This window comes from Callospermophilus lateralis, chromosome 11 (assembly GCF_048772815.1).
Source record: "Callospermophilus lateralis isolate mCalLat2 chromosome 11, mCalLat2.hap1, whole genome shotgun sequence".
NCBI classification, from domain to species: domain Eukaryota; kingdom Metazoa; phylum Chordata; class Mammalia; order Rodentia; family Sciuridae; genus Callospermophilus; species Callospermophilus lateralis.
The window spans coordinates 82,268,031-82,289,134 of NC_135315.1; the positions used below are offsets into that span (position 1 = coordinate 82,268,031).

The 21,104-nt window shown below is 34.6% G+C and overlaps 1 protein-coding gene across 1 annotated transcript in view; it reads right to left on the minus strand.

Moving 5' to 3' along the window:
• The window catches only part of LOC143410633 (A-kinase anchor protein 9-like), an 88,242-nt gene that overhangs the window by 22,555 nt on the left and 44,583 nt on the right, over positions 1-21,104 (minus strand). The window contains 2 exon segments of the mRNA XM_077110644.1: positions 14,100-14,262; positions 16,129-16,339. Of these exon segments, the coding sequence (XP_076966759.1) occupies positions 14,100-14,262; positions 16,129-16,339 (374 nt within the window).

A 21,104-nucleotide genomic window follows, 5' to 3' on the forward strand; every position in this document is an offset into this window, starting at 1 on the left:
GATTTCATATAGAGGGAAACTAATTACGATCTCAGGTGATTTTTCAACCCAGACCCTCAAAGCCAGGAGGTCCTGGAATAATATATACCTAGTTCTGAAGAAGATGGATGCCAACCAAGAATTTTATATCTAACAAAATAAAACTTCAGATTTAAAGATGAAATAAAAACCTTCCATATTAAAAAAAAGTTAAAAGAATTCATAACTAGAAAATCTGTGCTATAAAACATTATCAACAAAATATTCCATGAAGATGGAAAAAAAGTCAAAAATCAACAAAGGGAGGAGCAATGCAAAAGGAATAATCAATCAAAGGAGAAATTAATTCAAAGTAAAAAGTAGAAATAACCTAAAATGACTGGGAACACAAATCATATCTCAAAAATAATGTTAATGGTCTAAACTAATAAACCCAAAAGACATAGATTGGCAGATTGGATTAAAAAAACAAAACCCAAAAATCTGTTGTCTCCAAGAGACTCACCTCATAAGCAAAGACATCCACACAGTGAAAATGAAAGAACGGGAAAAAACATATCACTCACATGGACTGAGTAAACAAACAGGGGTTTCTATCCCCATGTCAGATAAAGTGTACTTCAAGCCAAAAGTTAATCAGAAGGGACAAAGAAGACATTTCATACTGCTTAAGGGAACTATACATCAACAAGGCATAATACATTAAATATTTATGCCCCAAACAATGGAGCATATACATATATCAAACAAACCCTGCCTCAATTTCAAGAATTACATAAACCATAATACAATAATACTGAGTGACTTTAACAAACCTTTCTCACTACTGGATAGATCGTCAAACAAAAACTAAACAAAAAAACTATAGAACTTAATAATATAGTCAATAATTTATACTTAACAGACATATAAAGAGTATTATATCCATCAACGAATACATGTTCTTCTCAGCAGCATACAGACTCTTCTCTAAAATATGCCACAAAGCAACAATTATGAAATAAAAAAGAGATTATACCCTGCATTCTCTCAGATCATAATGGAATGAAATTAGAAATAATTGATACAATAAAAAATAAAAAACTCCAACACCTAGAGACTAACCAATGGATATAAGAAGAAATCAGGGATGAAATTTTTAAAATACTTACCAGAGATAAATGAGAACTAATACAACTTGTCAAAATCTCTGTGACACTATTAAGCTAAATTCATTAAAAGAATGGAAAGTCAATGAGTAAATGACCTAACATAAGACCTCAAAGCCCTAGAAAAAGAAAAACAAATCAACACCAAAAGCAATAGAAGACAGGAAATAATTAAAATCAGAGCTGAAATAAATGAAATTGAAATAATTGGAACAATTAAAAAATTAACAAAACAAAAATTTGTGTCTTTGAAAAAATAAATAAAATTGATAAACTCAATCGTGCTAATGAAGACAGAAAACTCAAATCACTAAAATTCATAATCACAAAAAAATATTTCAACAGATACTGTTGAAATACAGTAGAGAATCAGAAGCTATTTTGAAAATTTATACTCCAATAAAAATGAAAAATTTAAAGACATCAACAAATTTCTAGAGACAAATGAGCTACCCAAATGGAATTAGGAGGACATACACAATTTAAACAGATCAATTTCAAGCAATAAACTAGAAGAAGGCATCAAAAGCCAACCATTTAATAACGCCCAGGATGAAAAAGATTCTTACCCAGTACTACAAGACCTTTGATGAATTAATACCAATAAGCCTCAAACTATTTCATGAAACAGAAAAGGAGGGAACTCTTCCAAACTCATTCTATGAAGCTTGTATCACCTGATATCAAAATCAAAGACACATCAAGGAAAGATAACTTCAGACCAATATCCCTAATGAACATAGATGCAAAACTTCTGTATACAATTCTGGCAACTCACATATAAAAACATTAAAAATATAGTTGTTATGGTTTGGTTGTGAAGTATCCCCCAAAAGTTCACATAAGACAATGCAAGAAGATTCAGAAGAGAAATGACTAACCTAATCAGTGAATAATCCCCGATAGGAATTAAAAGAAGTGGCAGGGTATGGCTGGAGGAGATGGGAATCGGGGGGATGGTTATGGAGTATACATTTTTTTATAATGAGAGTGGAGTCTCTATATGGGGTATATATTTTGTATCTGGAGAGTGAAGTCTCTGACTCTGTTTCCTGATCACTATGTGAACTCCTTCCCTCTGTCACACTCTTCTTCCAGATGTTCTGCCTTACCTCAAAGCCCAAGGGATGGAGCTGGCCTTCTATGGACTAAGACGTCTAAACACAATGAGCCCTCAAATAACACCATGAGTCCTTTTCCTCTCTTAAAATTGTTCTGGTCAGATCTTTTAGTAACAGAAATAAAAAAGCTGACTAAAACAATAGTGCATCATATTCAAGTGGGATTCAAGGTTGGTTCAACATACAGAAATAAATAAATGTAATTCATCACATCAATAGACTTCAAGAAGAATCATATGATCATTTCAATTGGAGCACAAAAAGTATTTGACAAAATAAAGCACCCTTTAATGTTTAAAATACTAGAAAAACTAGGGATAGTAGAAACAAATCTCAACACTGTAAAAGCTATACATGCTAAATCCAAGACCAAAATCATTCTAAATGGAGAAAAACTGAAGGCATTCCATCTACAAACTGTAGTAAGACAAGAATACCCTTTTTTTTTTTACCACTTTTATTTGATATAATCCTGGAAACTAGCCAGGGCAAGTAGACAGAAGAAAGAAATTAAAGGGATACGAATAGAAAAAGAACTCAAATTATTACTATTTGCCGACAATATGATTCTATATGTAGAAGACCTAAAAAATCCACCAGAAAACTTCTAGAATTAATGAATGAAATTCAGCAAAGTAGTAGGATATAAAATTAACAACTATACATCAAATGCATTCCTATATATCAGTGATAAAGCCACTGAAAAAGAAATTAGGAAAACTACCCCATTCACAATAGCGTAAAAAAATAAAATAGAATATTTGGAATCAATCTAACAAAAGAGGTGAAAGACCTCTACAGTGAAAACTACAGAAAACTAAAGAAAAAAATTGAAGACCTTAGAAGATGGAAATATAATTAACATTGTCAAAATGGCCATACTACCAAAAGCATTATATAGATTTAATGCAATTCCTATTAAAATTCCAATGACATTCTTTGTAAAACTAGAAAAAGCAATCATGAAATTCGTTTGGAAAAAAGAGACCCAGAATAGCCAAAACAATCCTTAGGAAGAAAAGTGAAGCAAGAGGCATCATAATACCAGAACTTAAATTATACTACAGAGCCATAACAGCAACAACAAAAAACAATGGGATGACACTGGCACCAAAACAGACACATAGACCAATGAATGATACAGAATAGAAGACATAGAGACAAACCCATATAAATACAGTTATCTCATACTAGACAAAGGTAACAAAAATACTCACTGGAGAAAAGATAGCCTATTCAACAAATGGTGCTGGGAAAACTGAAAATCCACATGAAGCAAAATGAAATTAAACCTCTATCTCTAATCTTGCACAAAACTCAACTCAAAGTGGATCAAGGATTTAGGCACTAGAACAGAGACCATGCATTTAACAGAAGAAAAAGTAGGTCCAAACTCTACCATCTCAGCTTAGGAACTGACCTCCTTAACAAGATTTCTAGAGCACAAGAACTATAAGCAAGAATCAATAAAAAGATTCAAACTAAAATGGTTCATCACATCAAACAATCAATAACATGAAGAGTGCCTAGCGAATGGGAGAAAACCTTTACCACACATACACCTCAGAGCATTAATCCCCAGGATATATAAAAAACTCAAGAAACTTAACAACAGGGGCTGGGGTTGTGGCTCAGTGGTAGAGTGCTTGCCTGGCATGTGTGAGGGACCTAGGGTTTGATTCTCAGCACCACATATAAATAAATTTAAAAAATAAAGTTTCATCAACAACTAAAAAAAAAATTAAAAAACAATAAAAACACCAGAAAAACAAACCAATCAATAAATGGGCTAAGGAACTGAACAGACACTTCACAGAAGACATACAATTGATCAACAAATATGTGAAAATACATTCAACATCTCTAGCAATTAGAGAAATGCAAATCAAAACTCCAATGAGATTCTATCTCACTCCAGTTAGAATGGCAACTATCAAGAATACGAGCAACAGGCCTAGGGACATAGCTCACTTGGTAGACTGCTTGCCTCACATGACCAAGGCCCTAGTTCATTACTAAGCACCACAAAAAAAAGAAAAAGAAAAAATATGCAACAATAAATGTTGGCAAGCATGTGGGGGTAAAGGTACACTCATACATTGCTGGTGGGACTGCAAATTGATGTAACTACTATAGAAAGCAGCATGGAGATTCATAAGAAAATGTGGAATGGAACCACCATTTGACCCAGTTATCCCACTCCTAGGTTTATACTCAAAGGGCTTTAAATCAGCATAATACAGTGATGCAGCCACATCATGTTTATAGCAGCTAAATTCACAATAGCTAAACTACGGAACCAACCCAGGTGTCCTTCAACAGATGAATGGATAAAGAAAGTGTGATATATATCTTCCCAATGAAGTATTACTCAGCCTTAAAGAAGAATGAAATTATGGCATTTGGTGGCAAATGGATAGACCTGGAGAATATCATGTTAAGCTAAATAAGCCAATCCCAAAGAACCAAAGACTGAATATTTTGTCTGATATGCAGATACTAATTCACAATGGGTTGGGGGGGTAGGGAAGAATAAACATAATTTGGATTAGACAAAGGGCAATGAGGGGAGGGGAGGGTTATGAGGGAAGAAAGGATAGTAGAATGAATCAGAAATTACCCCAGGTACATATATGATTACATCACATATTCTACATCATGCACAACCAAAGAATGAGAAGTTATACTTCATTTATGTATGATATGTCAAAATGCATCCTACTGTCTTAGATAACTAGTTAGAAGGAAAAAAATTGTTAGAACTAAAAAATAATAATTAGTTATTGAAACTACATATATAGAAATAATAGTTCATTAAAATTGATTTGTCTAACATTACCCAACTGGTATGTGGTAGATCTGAACATGAGATATTTTAAATAAAAACAGTAGTTCTGAAAAAAAAAGAAGAGGGATGAGGATGTGGCTTGATGGTAAAGAGCCCCTGAATTCAATCCCTGATACAAAAAAATTATATATATATATATATATATATATATATATATATATATATATATATATATATATATATATGTGTGTGTGTGTGTGTGCATGTATGTATGTATATATATAAAGATATACCGAAGATATATTACTGAGTTAAAAAAAGCTTGTAAATTCTCACTTGCATTAAAAGCCTGTTTTAACATATATGTCTATATAAATAGGAAAATGTCTGAAAGAATACATATCAAAAGTAACAATGATTGCTTATATTGGAAATGAAGTGTGGCAACAGGAAAGAGAAGGTTCTTAACTTACAGTTAGTTTAATTTTAACTTACAATCAGTTTAATTTTAATTTTATCTACCCACATATCTTTTGGTATGTATGTCCGAATTCTGTATTGTTATATAAGCATTCACTACTTTGTAACAATGTTTTCTTAAAATGTCTAATCTTATAACAATAAGGCAAGATTAGTATTTAGAAATCATGTGGATTTAGAATACATCAGTGACTTAAATAGACAACGATAAGCTTAAGTTCCTAGGCTGGGGTTGTGGCTCAGTGGTAAAGTACTTGCCTAGTGTGTATGAGGCACTGGGTTCAATTCTTAGCACTGCATGTAAATAAATAAATAAATAAAATAACAACTAATAAAAATGTTTTTTTAAAAAGGCTTAAATTCGGAGGACCCAATATGGCTGCCGGCAAGGAGGCAGCACTTTCAATGCCTCCGCAGTAACGGGAGCAGAGAGGACCATTAATTCACCTGCATGCGGCCTGCTGAGGGACTTCTAGCAAAATTCCGTTGAAAGGAGACCTGCCGGGAATTAGTAAGTCTATTAGAGGGGTCATTTTGTCCCAGACGAGTGAATCTCAGCGAGTGAAACTCAGCAGGAACTCACGGCCAACGCCGAACTCCCGCTGCTGCCCACACTTTGCAGCGTACTTACAAACGCCCACAGCCTGCTTGGGCCCCAGCCGGCCTAGCGCAGAGGCGGTTCCGACCACCCCCTCCCCCCCACCGGCTCGGCGCTGTGAACAACGACCCCCACCCCCCCACCCCTGCCCCGCCGCGCTCGTGTGAACAGCTCCCGCGGGGGGCGCAGTCCCGCCAGCTCAGCCGAAAAACCGCTGCTCACACATTGCAGCGAGCATACGGAAGGCTGGGTCCTGCCTTCCCAGCTCTGTGAGCCGCCTTTGGAGGTTTGGCACTGGAAACAACCACCCCAACCCCCAACCCTGCGCTCGTGTGGACAGTCCCCGCCTGCCGGGCGCTGCTAAAGGCCCCGCCCGCCCGGCTCTTGCACGGGGAATCAGGAGTGGCGCGGGACCCACGGCGCGGAATTCCGGCTACCGCTATCACCAGTGCTGACAACTGAGGTCTCTTGCACCAGCTTCCAGGGGCGTGGCTACCAGAGGGCAAGCAAATTCGCTGGGGGTTCTCAGCCCCAAGCTCTACAAACTTAGGCTCCAAGGGAATGGCAAACAGGGAGAATGTGCCCAGGCGTTCTTGAAAACAGGGCTCACAGGAACAGCAGACTTGGTGTGTAGCCAATATTGTGGTGAGCATCACCGGTGCACTCAGGATTAGAGACCCGCCCAGTCCAGGAGGAAGAGCTGCTGCACAGCGATTGGCTCCCGCCTACTGAGAGGAGAAGCGTGGCCCGGTGGGCACAGCTCCACCTACTGGAATAATAGTGAATCGAACTCTAAGACTGCATGTATTTTTTTTTTTTTCCCTCTGGTCTCCTGTTTTATTCACACTATGGATGATCTCTCTCATACCAGAATTGTAGTTAACAATCTGAATTGATGAGTCTAAAAGACTGCATGTATTAAAAATTTTTTCTTTTTTTAATTCATTTTATTTTATTTTTTAATACTAATTTTCATTTTTATTATTGCGATTATGATTTCTTTTTAATTCTTTTTAATTTTCTGTTTCCTTTCTCTCTCTCTTCTTTTCTTCTGTCTTTGCATTTATTTTCAATTCTCATATTCCCCCTTCCTTGAATTCTGCCTGCTTACTCTCATTCTCTTTGGTGACTTATTCCCTCCCCCTATAATACCTTTCCTCCCGAGCAGCAAATAAATTTATAGGAGTAATCAACAACTCAGTAGTCAAACAGAACAAGAAGCAATATGAAAAAGCAAGGAAGGAAAGGAGTACAAACAATGCAGGAAGGCCTAAATATCCAGGAGAATATAGATTCATCAGAAAAATGGTCATATAAAGACCTCAAGGAATACCTTAGACAGATGGAATGGAACCTTAAAGAGGATACGAGACAGCAAATTCAAGCAGCAAAAGAACACATTGAGAACGAATTACAAAAACAGATAAAAGAAGAAGTTAAGCATCTTTATCAGGGGATAGAGATTATAAAAAAGAATCAGACAATAATCTTAGAAATGAAGGAACTTATAAACCAAATTAAAAACTCAAATGAGAGTATCACTAACAGAGTGGAGCAAGTAGAAGCCAGAACGTCAGATAATGAAGACAAAATATATCATCTTGAAAAGAGTCTAGCCAACTCTGATAGGCTGGTTAAAAATCACGAGAGAAGCATCCAAGAGATATGTGATAACATTAAAAAACCAAATTTAAGAGTGATCGGGATAGAGGAAGGCACAGAGATTCAAACCAAGGGAATGTGTAATCTACTACATGAAATAATTACAGAAAACTTTCCAGAAATAAAAAAGGAAACAGATATACAAATTGTAGATGCATACAGAACACCGAGCATACAAAATCAAAGTAGACCAACGCCAAGACACATTGTTATGAAGATATCCAATATACAGAACAAAGAGAAAATATTAAAAGCTACAAGAGAAAGGAGGCAGATTACATTCAGGGGTAAACCAATAAGGTTAACAGCGGATTTTTCATCACAGACACTGAAAGCGAGAAGATCCTGGAACAACGTATTTCAAACACTGAAAGACAATGGATGCCAACCAAGAATTCTGTATCCAGCAAAATTAAGCTTCAGGTACGACAACGAAATAAAAATCTTTCATGATAAACAAAAGCTAAAAGAATTTGCAGCCAGAAAACCAGCATTGCAAAATATCTTGAGCAAAACACTACACGAGGAAGAAATAAGAAACAATAACCAAAGCCAACAGTGGGAAGTGCCCCAGTAAAGACTGACGAAGGGGGGAAAGCTAATCATGGAGAAATAAACTAAATTTAAATAAAAAAAAGAGAGAGAGACAAATAATCAAACATGGATGGAAGTACAAATCATATAGCAATAGTAACTCTAAACATTAATGGTTTAAACTCTCCAATAAAGCGACATAAACTGGTAACATGGATTAAAAAAACAAATCCAACAATATGCTGCCTCCAGGAGACACATGTGACAGGAAAAGACATACACAGGCTGAAGGTGAAAGGTTGGGAAAAAATATACCATGCACGCGGTCCTCGCAAACAAGCAGGTGTGGCCATCCTCATATCGAACAAAATCGACTTCAAGACTAAGTTAATCCAAAGGGATAAGGAAGGCCATTATATACTGTTAAAAGGAACCATTCACCAACAAGACATAACAATTATCAATATTTATGCACCAAATAATGGTGCTGCGACGTTCATAAAACAAATTCTCCTCAAGTTCAAGAATCAAATAGACCACAATACAATAATTATGGGTGACTTCAACACACCTCTCTCACCATTGGACAGATCCTCCAAACAAAAGTTGAATAAAGAAACTATAGATCTAAATAACACAATCAATAACCTAGACTTAACTGACGTATATAGAATATATCAACCATCATCAAGTGGATATACTTTTTTCTCAGCAGCACATGGATCCTTCTCAAAAATAGACCATATATTATGCCATAGGGCAAACCTCAGTAAATATAAAGGGGTGGAGATAATACCATGCATTTTATCTGATCATAATGGAATGAAACTGGAAATCAATGATAAAAGAAGGATGGGAAAATCCTATATCACATGGAAAATGAACAATATGTTACTGAATGATCAATGGGTTACAGAAGACATAAAGGAGGAAATTAAAAACTTCTTAGAGATAAATGAAAATACAGACACAACTTATCGGAATCTATGGGACACAATGAAAGCAGTTTTAAGAGGGAAATTCATCGCCTGGAGGTCATTCCTCAAAAAAAAGAAAAACCAACAAATAAATGAGCTCACACTTCATCTCAAAGCCCTAGAAAAGGAAGAACAAAACAACAGCAAATGCAGCAGAAGGCAAGAAATAATTAAAATCAGAGCGGAAATCAACGAAATTGAAACAAAAGAAACTATTGAAAAAATCAACAAAACTAAAAGTTGGTTCTTCGAAAAAATAAACAAGATTGACAGACCCTTAGCCATGCTAACGAAGAGAAGAAGAGAGAGAACTCAAATTACTAACATACGGGATGAAAAAGGCAATATCACAACAGATGCTACAGAAATACAGAAGACAATTAGAAATTATTTTGAAAACCTATATTCCAATAAAATAGAAGATAGTGAAGACATCAATAAATTTCTTAAGACATATGATTTGCCCAGACTGAGTCAGGAGGATACACACAATTTGAACAGACCAATATCAATGGAGGAAATTGAAGAAGCAATCAAGAGACTACCCACCAAGAAAAGCCCAGGACCGGATGGGTATACAGCGGAGTTTTACAAAACTTTTAAAGAAGAATTAATACCAATACTTTTCAAGTTATTTCAGGAAATAGAAAAAGAGGGAGCTCTTCCAAATTCATTCTATGAGGCCAACATCACTTTGATTCCGAAACCAGACAAAGACACCTCAAAGAAAGAAAACTACAGACCAATATCCCTGATGAACTTAGATGCAAAAATCCTCAATAAAATTCTGGCGAATCGGATACAAAGGCACATCAAAAAAATTGTGCACCATGATCAAGTAGGATTCATCCCTGGGATGCAAGGATGGTTCAATATACGGAAATCAATAAATGTTATTCAACACATCAATAGACTTAAAGATAAGAACCATATGATCATCTCGATAGACGCAGAAAAAGCATTCGACAAAATACAGCATCCCTTTATGTTCAAAACATTAGAAAAACTAGGGATAACAGGAAATTACCTTGACATTGTAAAAGCTATCTATGCTAAGCCTCAGGCTAGCATCATTCTGAATGGAGAAAAATTGAAGGCATTCCCTCTAAAATCTGGAACAAGACAGGGATGCCCTTTATCACCACTTCTATTCAATATAGTTCTCGAAACACTGGCCAGAGCAATTAGACAGACAAAAGAAATTAAAGGCATAAAAATTGGAAAAGAAGAACTTAAATTATCATTATTTGCGGATGACATGATTTTATACCTAGAAGACCCAAAAGGGTCTACAGAAAAACTACTAGAACTAATAAATGAATTCAGCAAAGTAGCAGGATATAAAATCAACACGCATAAATCAAAGGCATTCCTGTATATCAGCAACAAAACTTCTGAAATGGAAATGAGGAAAACCACTCCATTCACAATATCCTCAAAAAAAATAAAATACTTGGGAATCAACCTAACAAAAGAGGTGAAAGATTTATACAATGAAAACTACAGAACCCTAAAGAGAGAAGTAGAAGAAGATCTTAGAAGATGGAAAAATATACCCTGTTCATGGATAGGCAGAACAAACATCATCAAAATGGCGATATTACCAAAAGTTCTATATAGGTTTAATGCAATGCCAATCAAAATCCCAAAGGCATTGCTTGTAGAAATAGATAAAGCAATCATGAAATTCATATGGAAAAATAAAAGACCCAGAATAGCAAAAGCAATTCTAAGCAGAAAGTGCGAATCAGGCGGTATAGCGATACCAGATTTCAAACTATATTACAGAGCAATAGTAACAAAGACAGCATGGTACTGGTACCAAAACAGGCGGGTGGACCAATGGTACAGAATAGAGGACACAGAGACCAATCCACAAAGTTACAACTATCTTATATTTGATAAAGGGGCTATAAACATGCAATGGAGGAAGGATAGCATCTTCAACAAATGGTGTTGGGAAAACTGGAAATCCATATGCAACAAAATGAAACTGAACCCCTCCTCTCACCATGCACAAAAGTTAACTCAAAATGGATCAAAGACCTTGATATCAAATCAGAGACTCTGCGTCTGATAGAAGAAAGAGTTGGCTACGATCTACATATAGTGGGGTCGGGCTCCAAATTCCTTAATAGGACACCCATAGCACAAGAGTTAGTAGCAAGAATCAACAAATGGAACTTACTTAAACTAAAAAGTTTTTTCACAGCAAGAGAAACAATAAGAGAAGTAAATAGGGAGCCTACATCATGGGAACAAATATTTACTCCTCACACATCAGATAGAGCCCTAATATCCAGAATATACAAAGAACTCAAAAAATTAGACAATAAGATAACAAATAACCCAATCAACAAATGGGCCAAGGACCTGAACAGAAACTTCTCTGAGGAGGACATACAATCAATCAACAAGTACATGAAAAAATGCTCATCATCTCTAGCAGTCAGAGAAATGCAAATCAAAACCACCCTAAGATACCATCTCACTCCAGTAAGATTGGCAGCCATTATGAAATCAAACAACAACAAGTGCTGGCGAGGTTGTGGGGAAAAGGGTTCTCTTGTACATTGCTGGTGGGGCTGCAAATTGGTGCGGCCAATTTGGAAAGCAGTATGGAGATTCCTGGGAAAGCTGGGAATGGAACCACCATTTGACCCAGCTATTGCCCTTCTCGGACTATTCCCTGAAGACCTTAAAAGAGCGTATTACAGGGATACTGCCACATCGATGTTCATAGCAGCACAATTTACAATAGCTAGATTGTGGAACCAACCCAGATGCCCTTCAATGAATGAATGGATTAAAAAAATGTGGCATCTATACACCATGGAGTATTACGCAGCACTAAAAAATGACAAAATCTTGGAATTTGCAGGGAAATGGATGGCACTAGAGCAGATTATGCTTAGTGAAGCTAGCCAATCCCTAAAAAACAAATACCAAATGTCATCTTTGATATAATGAGAGCAACTAAGAATAAAGCAGGGAGGAAGAGCAGGAAGAAAAGATTAACATTAAACAGAGACATGAGGTGGGAGGGAAAGGGAGAGAAAAGGGGAATTGCATGGAAACGGAGGGAGACCTTCATTGTTATACTAAATTACATATAAGAGGTTGTAAGTGGAATGGGAAAATAAACAAGGTGAGAAATGAATTACAGTAGAAGGGGTAGAGAGAGAAGATGGGAGGGGAGGGGAGGGGGGATAGTAGAGGACAGGAAAGGTAGCAGAATACAACCGTTACTATTATGGTATTATGTAAAAATGTGGATGTGTAACCCATGTGATTCTGCAATCTGTACTTGGGGTAAAAAAGGGAGTTCATAACTCACTTGAAGCTAATGTATGCTAATGTATGAAATATGATATGTCAAGAGCTTTGTAGGGTTTTGAACAACCAATAAAAAAAAGGCTTAAATTCCTTAATTGAAAACAAACAAAATGAAACAATATTTCCTCTAAATTTATATATATTTGGATACATAAATTACATACATACATTATTTATAAACACATATACATGCACACACAGAATGATTATAATGTATTTGTACATATAAAACAAATAATTTTAAGAAAAAATGAAGTAGAAAAGTAAGACACAGACTCTTTGGGGACGATTTTAATTTATGTAAGAACATGACATCTAAGTAAAGATCCAAAGGAGATGAGGGTATGGGCATACAAATACCTGCAGAATAATCATTCTAGGTAGAAGAAAAAGCCAATCAATCCCTAAAGCAGAAGCATACTGATATGTGATATAATTGAGGATTCACAATGGGGATGTATGAGGTTTTTTTTTTAATCTTTTAAAATTGTTTTTAGTTGTCAATGGACCTTTACTTTATTTATTTATATGTGGTGCTGAGAATTGAACCCAGGACCTCACACAAGCCAGGCAAGCGCTTTACCGCTGAGCTCCAACCCCAACCCCATGGGATTATATGGTTTGAGAACAGTAAGTGATAAGAAAGTCAGTAGGAAATGAAAGTCAAAGATGTCATGGTCCTCAGGACTAGTGAGACTGTAAAGAGCAGAAGAGGATTAGAGTAACATGATGTAACTGAAATTATAAAAGCAAAGGTTCTGGCACTTGTGTTGACTATATAGAGAATATACTGTAAACAGAAGTTGAGTAATCCAGGTGAAACACAAAATAATGGCAGGGACCAGTGGAGCAGTAAGGAGTGGCACAGTTGTGATGTACTTTGAAGGTTAAAAAAAAACAAGATTTTTTCATAGAATGGCAGAGAGTTATGACAGAAAGGAGTCATGATGGATGAAGATGGCTACAGAAGGAGCAAATTTTAGAAGATCTTGATCCAAGAAAACATACATAGTGGTAATTGAAGATCATTTCTTCTCTCCTCATAGATCAGGGTTCTATTTGGGACATGATGAATTTGAGCATTAGACAATCAAATGGAGTAAATTCAAGTCATAGTGGAATGATCATACTTAGACTATTTAAGTACTCACCACATCAACATATCAAAGCCTAGGCATCGAATAAATAAGTAAATTTCTACTACCTGACCTATTTTAATTCAGAAAATAGTTTAATAATAACATCTTTATAAAAGTATAAGTAAAATTCCTATAATAAAATGTCTTTGGTTTATACCAACATTTATTTCACACATTTCAAATACAGAATTATCTCCTGCTCTTATTTCTTAAAAAATGTTACATCCTATCTCTTTGTTAAAGTTATATTTTATTCTTAAAATAACCATTCCAGATGATACTATCATTGTTACTAAGCTACAAATACTGCTGAATGAAGTTTTAAGTAAATAGATACCTTGGGTCCACCGTGGTCTCACTAATGGCTTGAAGCTTCTCCTGCAGAGAATAAATTTCTGCCCTATGATTTTCTTCAGTTTCTTTCAATTGTTTGCGCAAAAAGCATATGAAGTTTTCTAATTCTTGAATTTGTTCTTCAAGTTGTTTAATTTTTTTGGTATCTTTCAGAGAAGATAACAGGAAGAGAAGACAATACACATTTCAATACAAACTTCTCAGTGAAATAACAATCATTTTATTTCAATATATAAAAATATTTATTCTTTGAAAAATGTTTTGAGTGAAACTCAGGTTTTAATTTGACTCATTCTGACTGATGAAAACAAGAAAACAGTGTGATTCAAGATCATTTCTCCTATCCTTATGGTATAGTATCTCTAAATTCAACAATTTTATATCTTTAAAACAATTCAGAAACATGAAACAAAAGAAGTGTTGAAAAGGGCCCACAGGAGAGTAGTTAACACCTTTCACTTTCCTCTTTTATTTTTATTTCTTAAAAATGCTGATAATTAATCACTAAACTAACTTTTTTTGCAAATTAAATGAGCCATTAGTTAACATGCAATTTGGGAAATAGTGGACAGACTACCTCAAGAAGATATCAATTTAAAAAAATACAAACTTAAAATATTACTATATTCAAAGAACCCCTGAAGTGAAAAAGCATGGTATTATCTGATATGCTTGAAATTCTATTCTATTCACCAAAGCAATTACAATAATAAAACTCATTCCTAAAAGCAAAGGTGAAGGCCTAGAGATACCTTGAACACAAGAAGTCTAGTTAACTGGCCAAATAATCATGAAAGAAAAACATTAACTGTGACTAATTGTTTATGGTTCATTGTATGGTCCCTTAACATTGTTACTTCCCATTATGCCATCTTGGTCTTTTAACTCACTCTCTAGTTTCCCTTGATAACTCATTCTTGTCCTTGACCTCTTGTCCTTGACATTCATGCTGATTATAAATCTTTACCACATAATTAAATTTTTCTCCCAGGTTTCAGACTTCTATTTTCAACTAACTCCTATATATTTTTTCAAAGTCAATAAGTATTCTATTCTTAACTCAATATATTTAAAACTGAATTATTATTTTTTTTCACAAATTGGTTCCTTTCTATGATTAGAACCATACTCTAGTTTCTTAAGCTAGAAACTTGGGTATCATTCTTTTTTTTTTAAATATTTATTTATTTTTTTAGTTATTGGTAGACACAACATCTTTGTATGTGGTGCTGAGGATTGAACCCGGGCCGCTCGCATGCCAGGCGAGCGTGCTGCCGCTTGAGCCACATCCCCAGCCCGGGTATCATTCTTAATTTCTGCTAACATTAACGACAAACTAGAACCAAACTCTAAGTGTTGAACTTAACTTTCTATCATACTCAATTCAATCTGGCTGGTCTTCCCATCAATAATTTCATCCCTTCCAACTGATCCTAATGGTATCAACTTAAAATAAAAATCTTATTGTTACTCCCACTATTTAAAATCCTGCTGTAGGTCTTATCACCAATAGCATAAAACATAAACATGTTTCATCAGAGTACATAAAACATTTTCTGATCAAGCTCCTTCCAATCTCTCCAGTTTTATCTAGCTAACACAACCTGAACTCCCAGTTCTCCCAAAAGGATGCAATCTTAGATAGAGCTCAATGCTTAAGACTCCATAGCCTTCCCCAAATTTCCAACCCAGTTACTCCTACCCATACCCTCATCCTACTCAACTCCCCAGGAAAGACAAAACTCTTTTTTCTCCCTCCATTCTTTACATTTCAGAAACTTTCAGTGTATTTTATATATGCTTTCCCAATGGATTATAATTTCCTATGGGAAAATGACTCAGTAATTTTAGTTTTCTCTAGCACTTGAATGAATATCCAATGTTTATATGAACAAATAAGACTAGGGCTTAGATACACAAGTCACCTTCCCCTGTGAGTTCTAAGGACAGAATTATGAAATGGTGGACTCTAAGTGATGCTTCATGGTAATTATAAGTCAGAAACTATTTACCTGTTTGTGTTTTTACATTCTGTAGTTCTAACTGGTATATTTTCTGAAGCTCCTTGATCTTTTCCTCTTGAGTAGAAATAAGCTCCTCTTTAAGATTGCAAAGAGCTTTATCTTTTTCATTTTCCATATATTCACGAACCTGATCCACGTCAGCTGAATAAACCACTGAAAAGCATATGCACTGAGCTTCCATCTGTAGCGTTAAATCATTCTGAAAGTGAATATATATTAGAAAAATTTAAAATAATTTACTATAAAATAATTTGCTTTTTGCATATACTAAAACAAGAGGAGAAATAATTTATAGTTTAAAACTTCATAAGAGAACCAATGACATTTTTTCTTCATTCTTCATTCAATTATACTTAGCTACTTCTTTTTTCAAGGAGAGTAGTATCATTACCTCAATTTTAGAGCAAATTCTGATATTTGGTATAGCTTATGATTTGTCCATATTGGAGAGTATTTATTCTGACTGTCTGGGAATGCTCCCTACAGGAACAAGTTGTCTCTGCAGGAAACAGCCTAGAGCCTCAACATTTTAGGATATTTAAAGGCGAAAACCACATCCAGATTGACTTGGCAACCAGCAAGCAAGCAAGCAAGAAGTAGTACAGAAGCTGAATAAAGCCATTAGCAAAACAATGCAATGTCTTAATCAAATTTTCATTTCATTCATTTCTCCTGGGATTTTTTCATAATCATAATCAAAAGAGAAATGGATCAAAATGACCCTAGTTGAATACAAATTAAAGAATGGCTACTAACATCTAATCAATTATTCCCCAGAAAGGTACACTGCCCAAGGAAAGTGGGAACCAAAGAGAACAATTTTACATTGTGCAAGAATTGCTATTCTGTATTGCAAGTAGGCTATGCTAGGCAATTGGTAATGTGGTACAGTGATGGGACTTTCCTATGGGAGAAGCTCTTCTTACGTAATATGGAGTCTCAGGGTAAAATGAAGTCTGTTTGGTCATTGCTTATATAGCCTGGCCTATAACATTCCCCACTGGTTTTATGGAACTAATCAAATCATTAATTAATCATCATTGGTTTACAGCTACTGTAGTGAGTATGGAGGACCATCAGTTTTACAGAATGTATTTTTTGTTTTATATATCTTATTAAATAAACAGTTAAAGATGCAGGGTCCAATTAAAAACCCTAAGAGGACTAACAGCAATGGATCGGCTACAGCTGTGTAAGAGAAGTTAGCCAAGGAGACCAGGAGAACAAATTTTCATACCAATTTCTCTCATGTTGTCTTGGATCTTCCTTATCTTTCTTTTTATTTTCAAATAATATTTTATTTTCATGGCACTGGGAATTGAACCCAGGGGTGCTCTCTACCTGTGAGCTACATTTCCAGCCCCTTTTTTTTCAATATTTTCATTTTTATGTGGTACTGAGGATTGAACCCAGTGCTTCACATATGTGAGACAAACGCTCTGCCACTGACCCACAATCCCAACCCCAGCCCTTTTTGAGGCAAGGTCTCAACAAGTTGCCAAGGTTGGTCTTGAACTTAGAACCCTCCTCTGCCTTAGCCTCCCAAATAGCTGGAATTACAGGCATGCACCACCATGCCTGGATTTAAAATATTATTTTAAATATGGAAAAATGCAAGCAATAAACTCAAAACCCAAATTAACAAGTACTATAACATTTTCTCTATATTTTTCATTCCCTGTACTCCCCATAAACTTCTATGTTCTCATCACTCCTTTCTCACAGGCAACCATAATAGTAGTTTGGTACAAATCCAGTCCAATTCTTACATTATCACTTCTCATTACAATACATTTTGCATTCTCAATGCACTGTATATTTTGTATTTTTATGGACTTACACAAATGATATTAATTTTACAAATTTATTTTCTCATTCAATATGTCTCTGGTATTATTCCATGTAGGTAATGGGGGGTTTAAAGTCCAGTACCACAAACAAACAAAAAATAAACAGCATGAAGGCAACAGGTTAATTCATTTTAACTGTGGTATTATGACTATACCAAAATTTGTCCATTTCCTTTCAGGAGATAAATTGGTTTATTCCTAATTTTTGGATAAATATGCTAATTTCTTTCTAATTAGTGGTTCTCAAATGTAACATGCATCAGAATCACTTGGAATGCTTATTAAAACAGGTTACTTTAGGAACCTAACCCCATCCCCACAGTTTCTGATTCAGGAGAGGTCAAAGAGCTTTGAATTCTAACCCGTTACCAAGTAATGCTGTGCTTCTGGTCAGGAACCCCACTTTGAGAACTACTTAGAAATATAACTGCTAGGTCACAGATAGTGCATTTTTAACTGTGCTAGATTTGATCAAATTATTTTTATATAACAGTACTAATTTACAATGCTACCAGAAGGTTGAGTACTTATATACTCACATCCTCACCATTCTTTATATCAGACTAACTTCACCAACCTAAATGGGTATAAAATGTTATTTTATTTTTACACTGAATAGTAAGGTTGAAAGAATATTTTCATGTTTATTAGATACTTTGATTTCCTATTCAGGCACATGTCTTTCACATCTTTTGCCCATTATTATTTTGTTTTTGGACCTCTTGTTACATTAATTGTTCTTTCTATATTCTTGATATCTTTTGTTTGCAACTTACATTCATGGCAAATATCTAGTCCCAGTCCTCAAATCTGTTCTACATCATTGTTTTTAAAAGATACAATAAAAATTTTAAATGTTTTCCCATGCTTTGTCTTTATTAAAAGTTTTCCCTATCTTAAGATTCTATTTTCTTCTTATGTGTACATTTTTAACCAACCTGATTTTTCCCCTAAAGTGACAATGATCTAATTCCCTAACTTCTAACCTCTAGTATCAAAAGTCAATTGTGCTCAAAACAATTTTGTTTTTTTCCTCCCAAACAATTTTGAATACTCTAAGCTTCTGCTAATTTGGTTTATTTTTTTGATTTCCTCTGTCTCTGCTCAAATATCATCTCACCAAAGTAGTCTTCCTTGACCTACCCTATGCAAAAAAAGCCCTACACTTAGGGAGATCTTCTTATCATACTGTAATTTTATTCATAGCACTTAAGACCACCAGAAATATTTGTCTGTATTTTCTAATGTTCATTTAAACCCTAAAAAGTAAACTTTATTCTTCCTTGACCATTTTCATTCACTGTTAAATTATGAATGACTTGAACAGTGCCTGGAATGTAGTAGAGATTCACTAAGTGATTCATTGACTTCTAGGGCCTTCTTGCTAAATTTTTACAAGATACAGATCTGTTCTGGGCTTTTCATTATATTCTACTCATCTATTTAACCATCCTGGCATTAAACCATATTGTTTATAATGATTTTGTAATAAGTTTTGATAACAAATACATACTTTTTAAGATTGTCTTGAGTATTCTTGGCTATTTACTCTTCTATATCAATTTTAGAATCAGTATTCCACATTCATTAAGAAACCTTATTGTAATTTTGACTAGAACTATTAATTAGGAGAGAACTGATATTTTTCTTTGTATCTTTCCATTATGGATATGATATGTATTAGCACACAGTCAGGTCTTTGTGTCTTCAATATTTTATAACTTTCTTAACAAAAACTCAAAACATCTTATTATCTTGGGTTTAAAGTTTTGCCTGATCTGTTCATATTTTTTCTCATTTCCTATTCTTGTCATATTGCAAGAACTGGAGAAGCATTCACTAAGAACTACAAAACCATGTTGCAATAGTAATGTTGACAATGGGTATGTATCCTAGTCCTATACTTGATTCTAATGGAAACGCTTCTAAATTTCACCATCAGAAATATAATCTGTCAACATTTTGATGAAAATCAGCATCATGACTAGAAAATTTCAGTGCTATTCCTGATTTCCTAAAGCTTTTTTTTTAACTTATAAATGGGTTGTCAATTTTTTATGTATTTTTTTCTGAGATGCACTAAAATAATCATGGATTTTGTCTTGGTACATAAAAATGTAGAGATTACAGTCACAGATTTTTTTTTCAAATGTTTAACTATTTGTCCACTCTTGGTATAACTTGCTAATATTTTATTTGGAATTTCTGCAACTACACTTACAAGTTAGATTACTCTACAATTTTATTTTCTTTACAATTCCTATCAGGACTTCATATTAATATTGGCCTTCTAAGGTGAACTGGGTGGTTTTTCTTTCTTCAGTTTTTCTTCTTTCCTTTGTTTTTCCATTCTCTCTTTAATCCTACTTTAGTGGACAATTACACTTTTGTTCTTGGAGAGTTAATAACAATTACTTGTAAAATGGTCTTAAGTCTAGCATTTTGGTTTGAGATGAGGCAAAAGGAAAACATCTGACCACTACTTCAACTCTTTAATGATTACTGACTTATTCATTTCTATTTAATGGTTATTTGAACTTATTCATTTCTATTTGCATTAGTTCTGGTAGTTTATATTCTTCCAGAACACCATCTAGACTTTGCTTATATTTTCAAATCGATTGGCAGAGATTATTTGTAGCATTTTTTATGACTTTTAAAATTTCTTGTGGTACCTGTACTTATGTCCTTATTTCATTCTTGATTTTGCTTATGTGTTTTTCCCCCCTTGGTCATATTTTCAGAGATCTAATACCTGTAAATAATCTTTTCAAATAATAAACCTCCAAAGTTCTTGAAAAATTTTCCCACTTGTTTATTACAAGTTCTCTTATTTTTGCTCTTTATTTCCTTTCTTCTACTTCCTTTGAATGTGGATATTCTTGACACTTTTCTATGCTGTTTAATACTTAACTCATTTCAATATCTCATTTATTAAATTGATAGTATTCTAATTTTATTTATATTGGTCTTACACATTTTTGGCTAATTTTGACATTTATTTTACATTAGGTTTTTTGGTTTCTTTGCTTAGATTATTTTTCTCAATTTCTTAATTACACCTGTGAATTATCTACTTCTATTTATGCCATGTATCTTTTTATCTTTGGAATA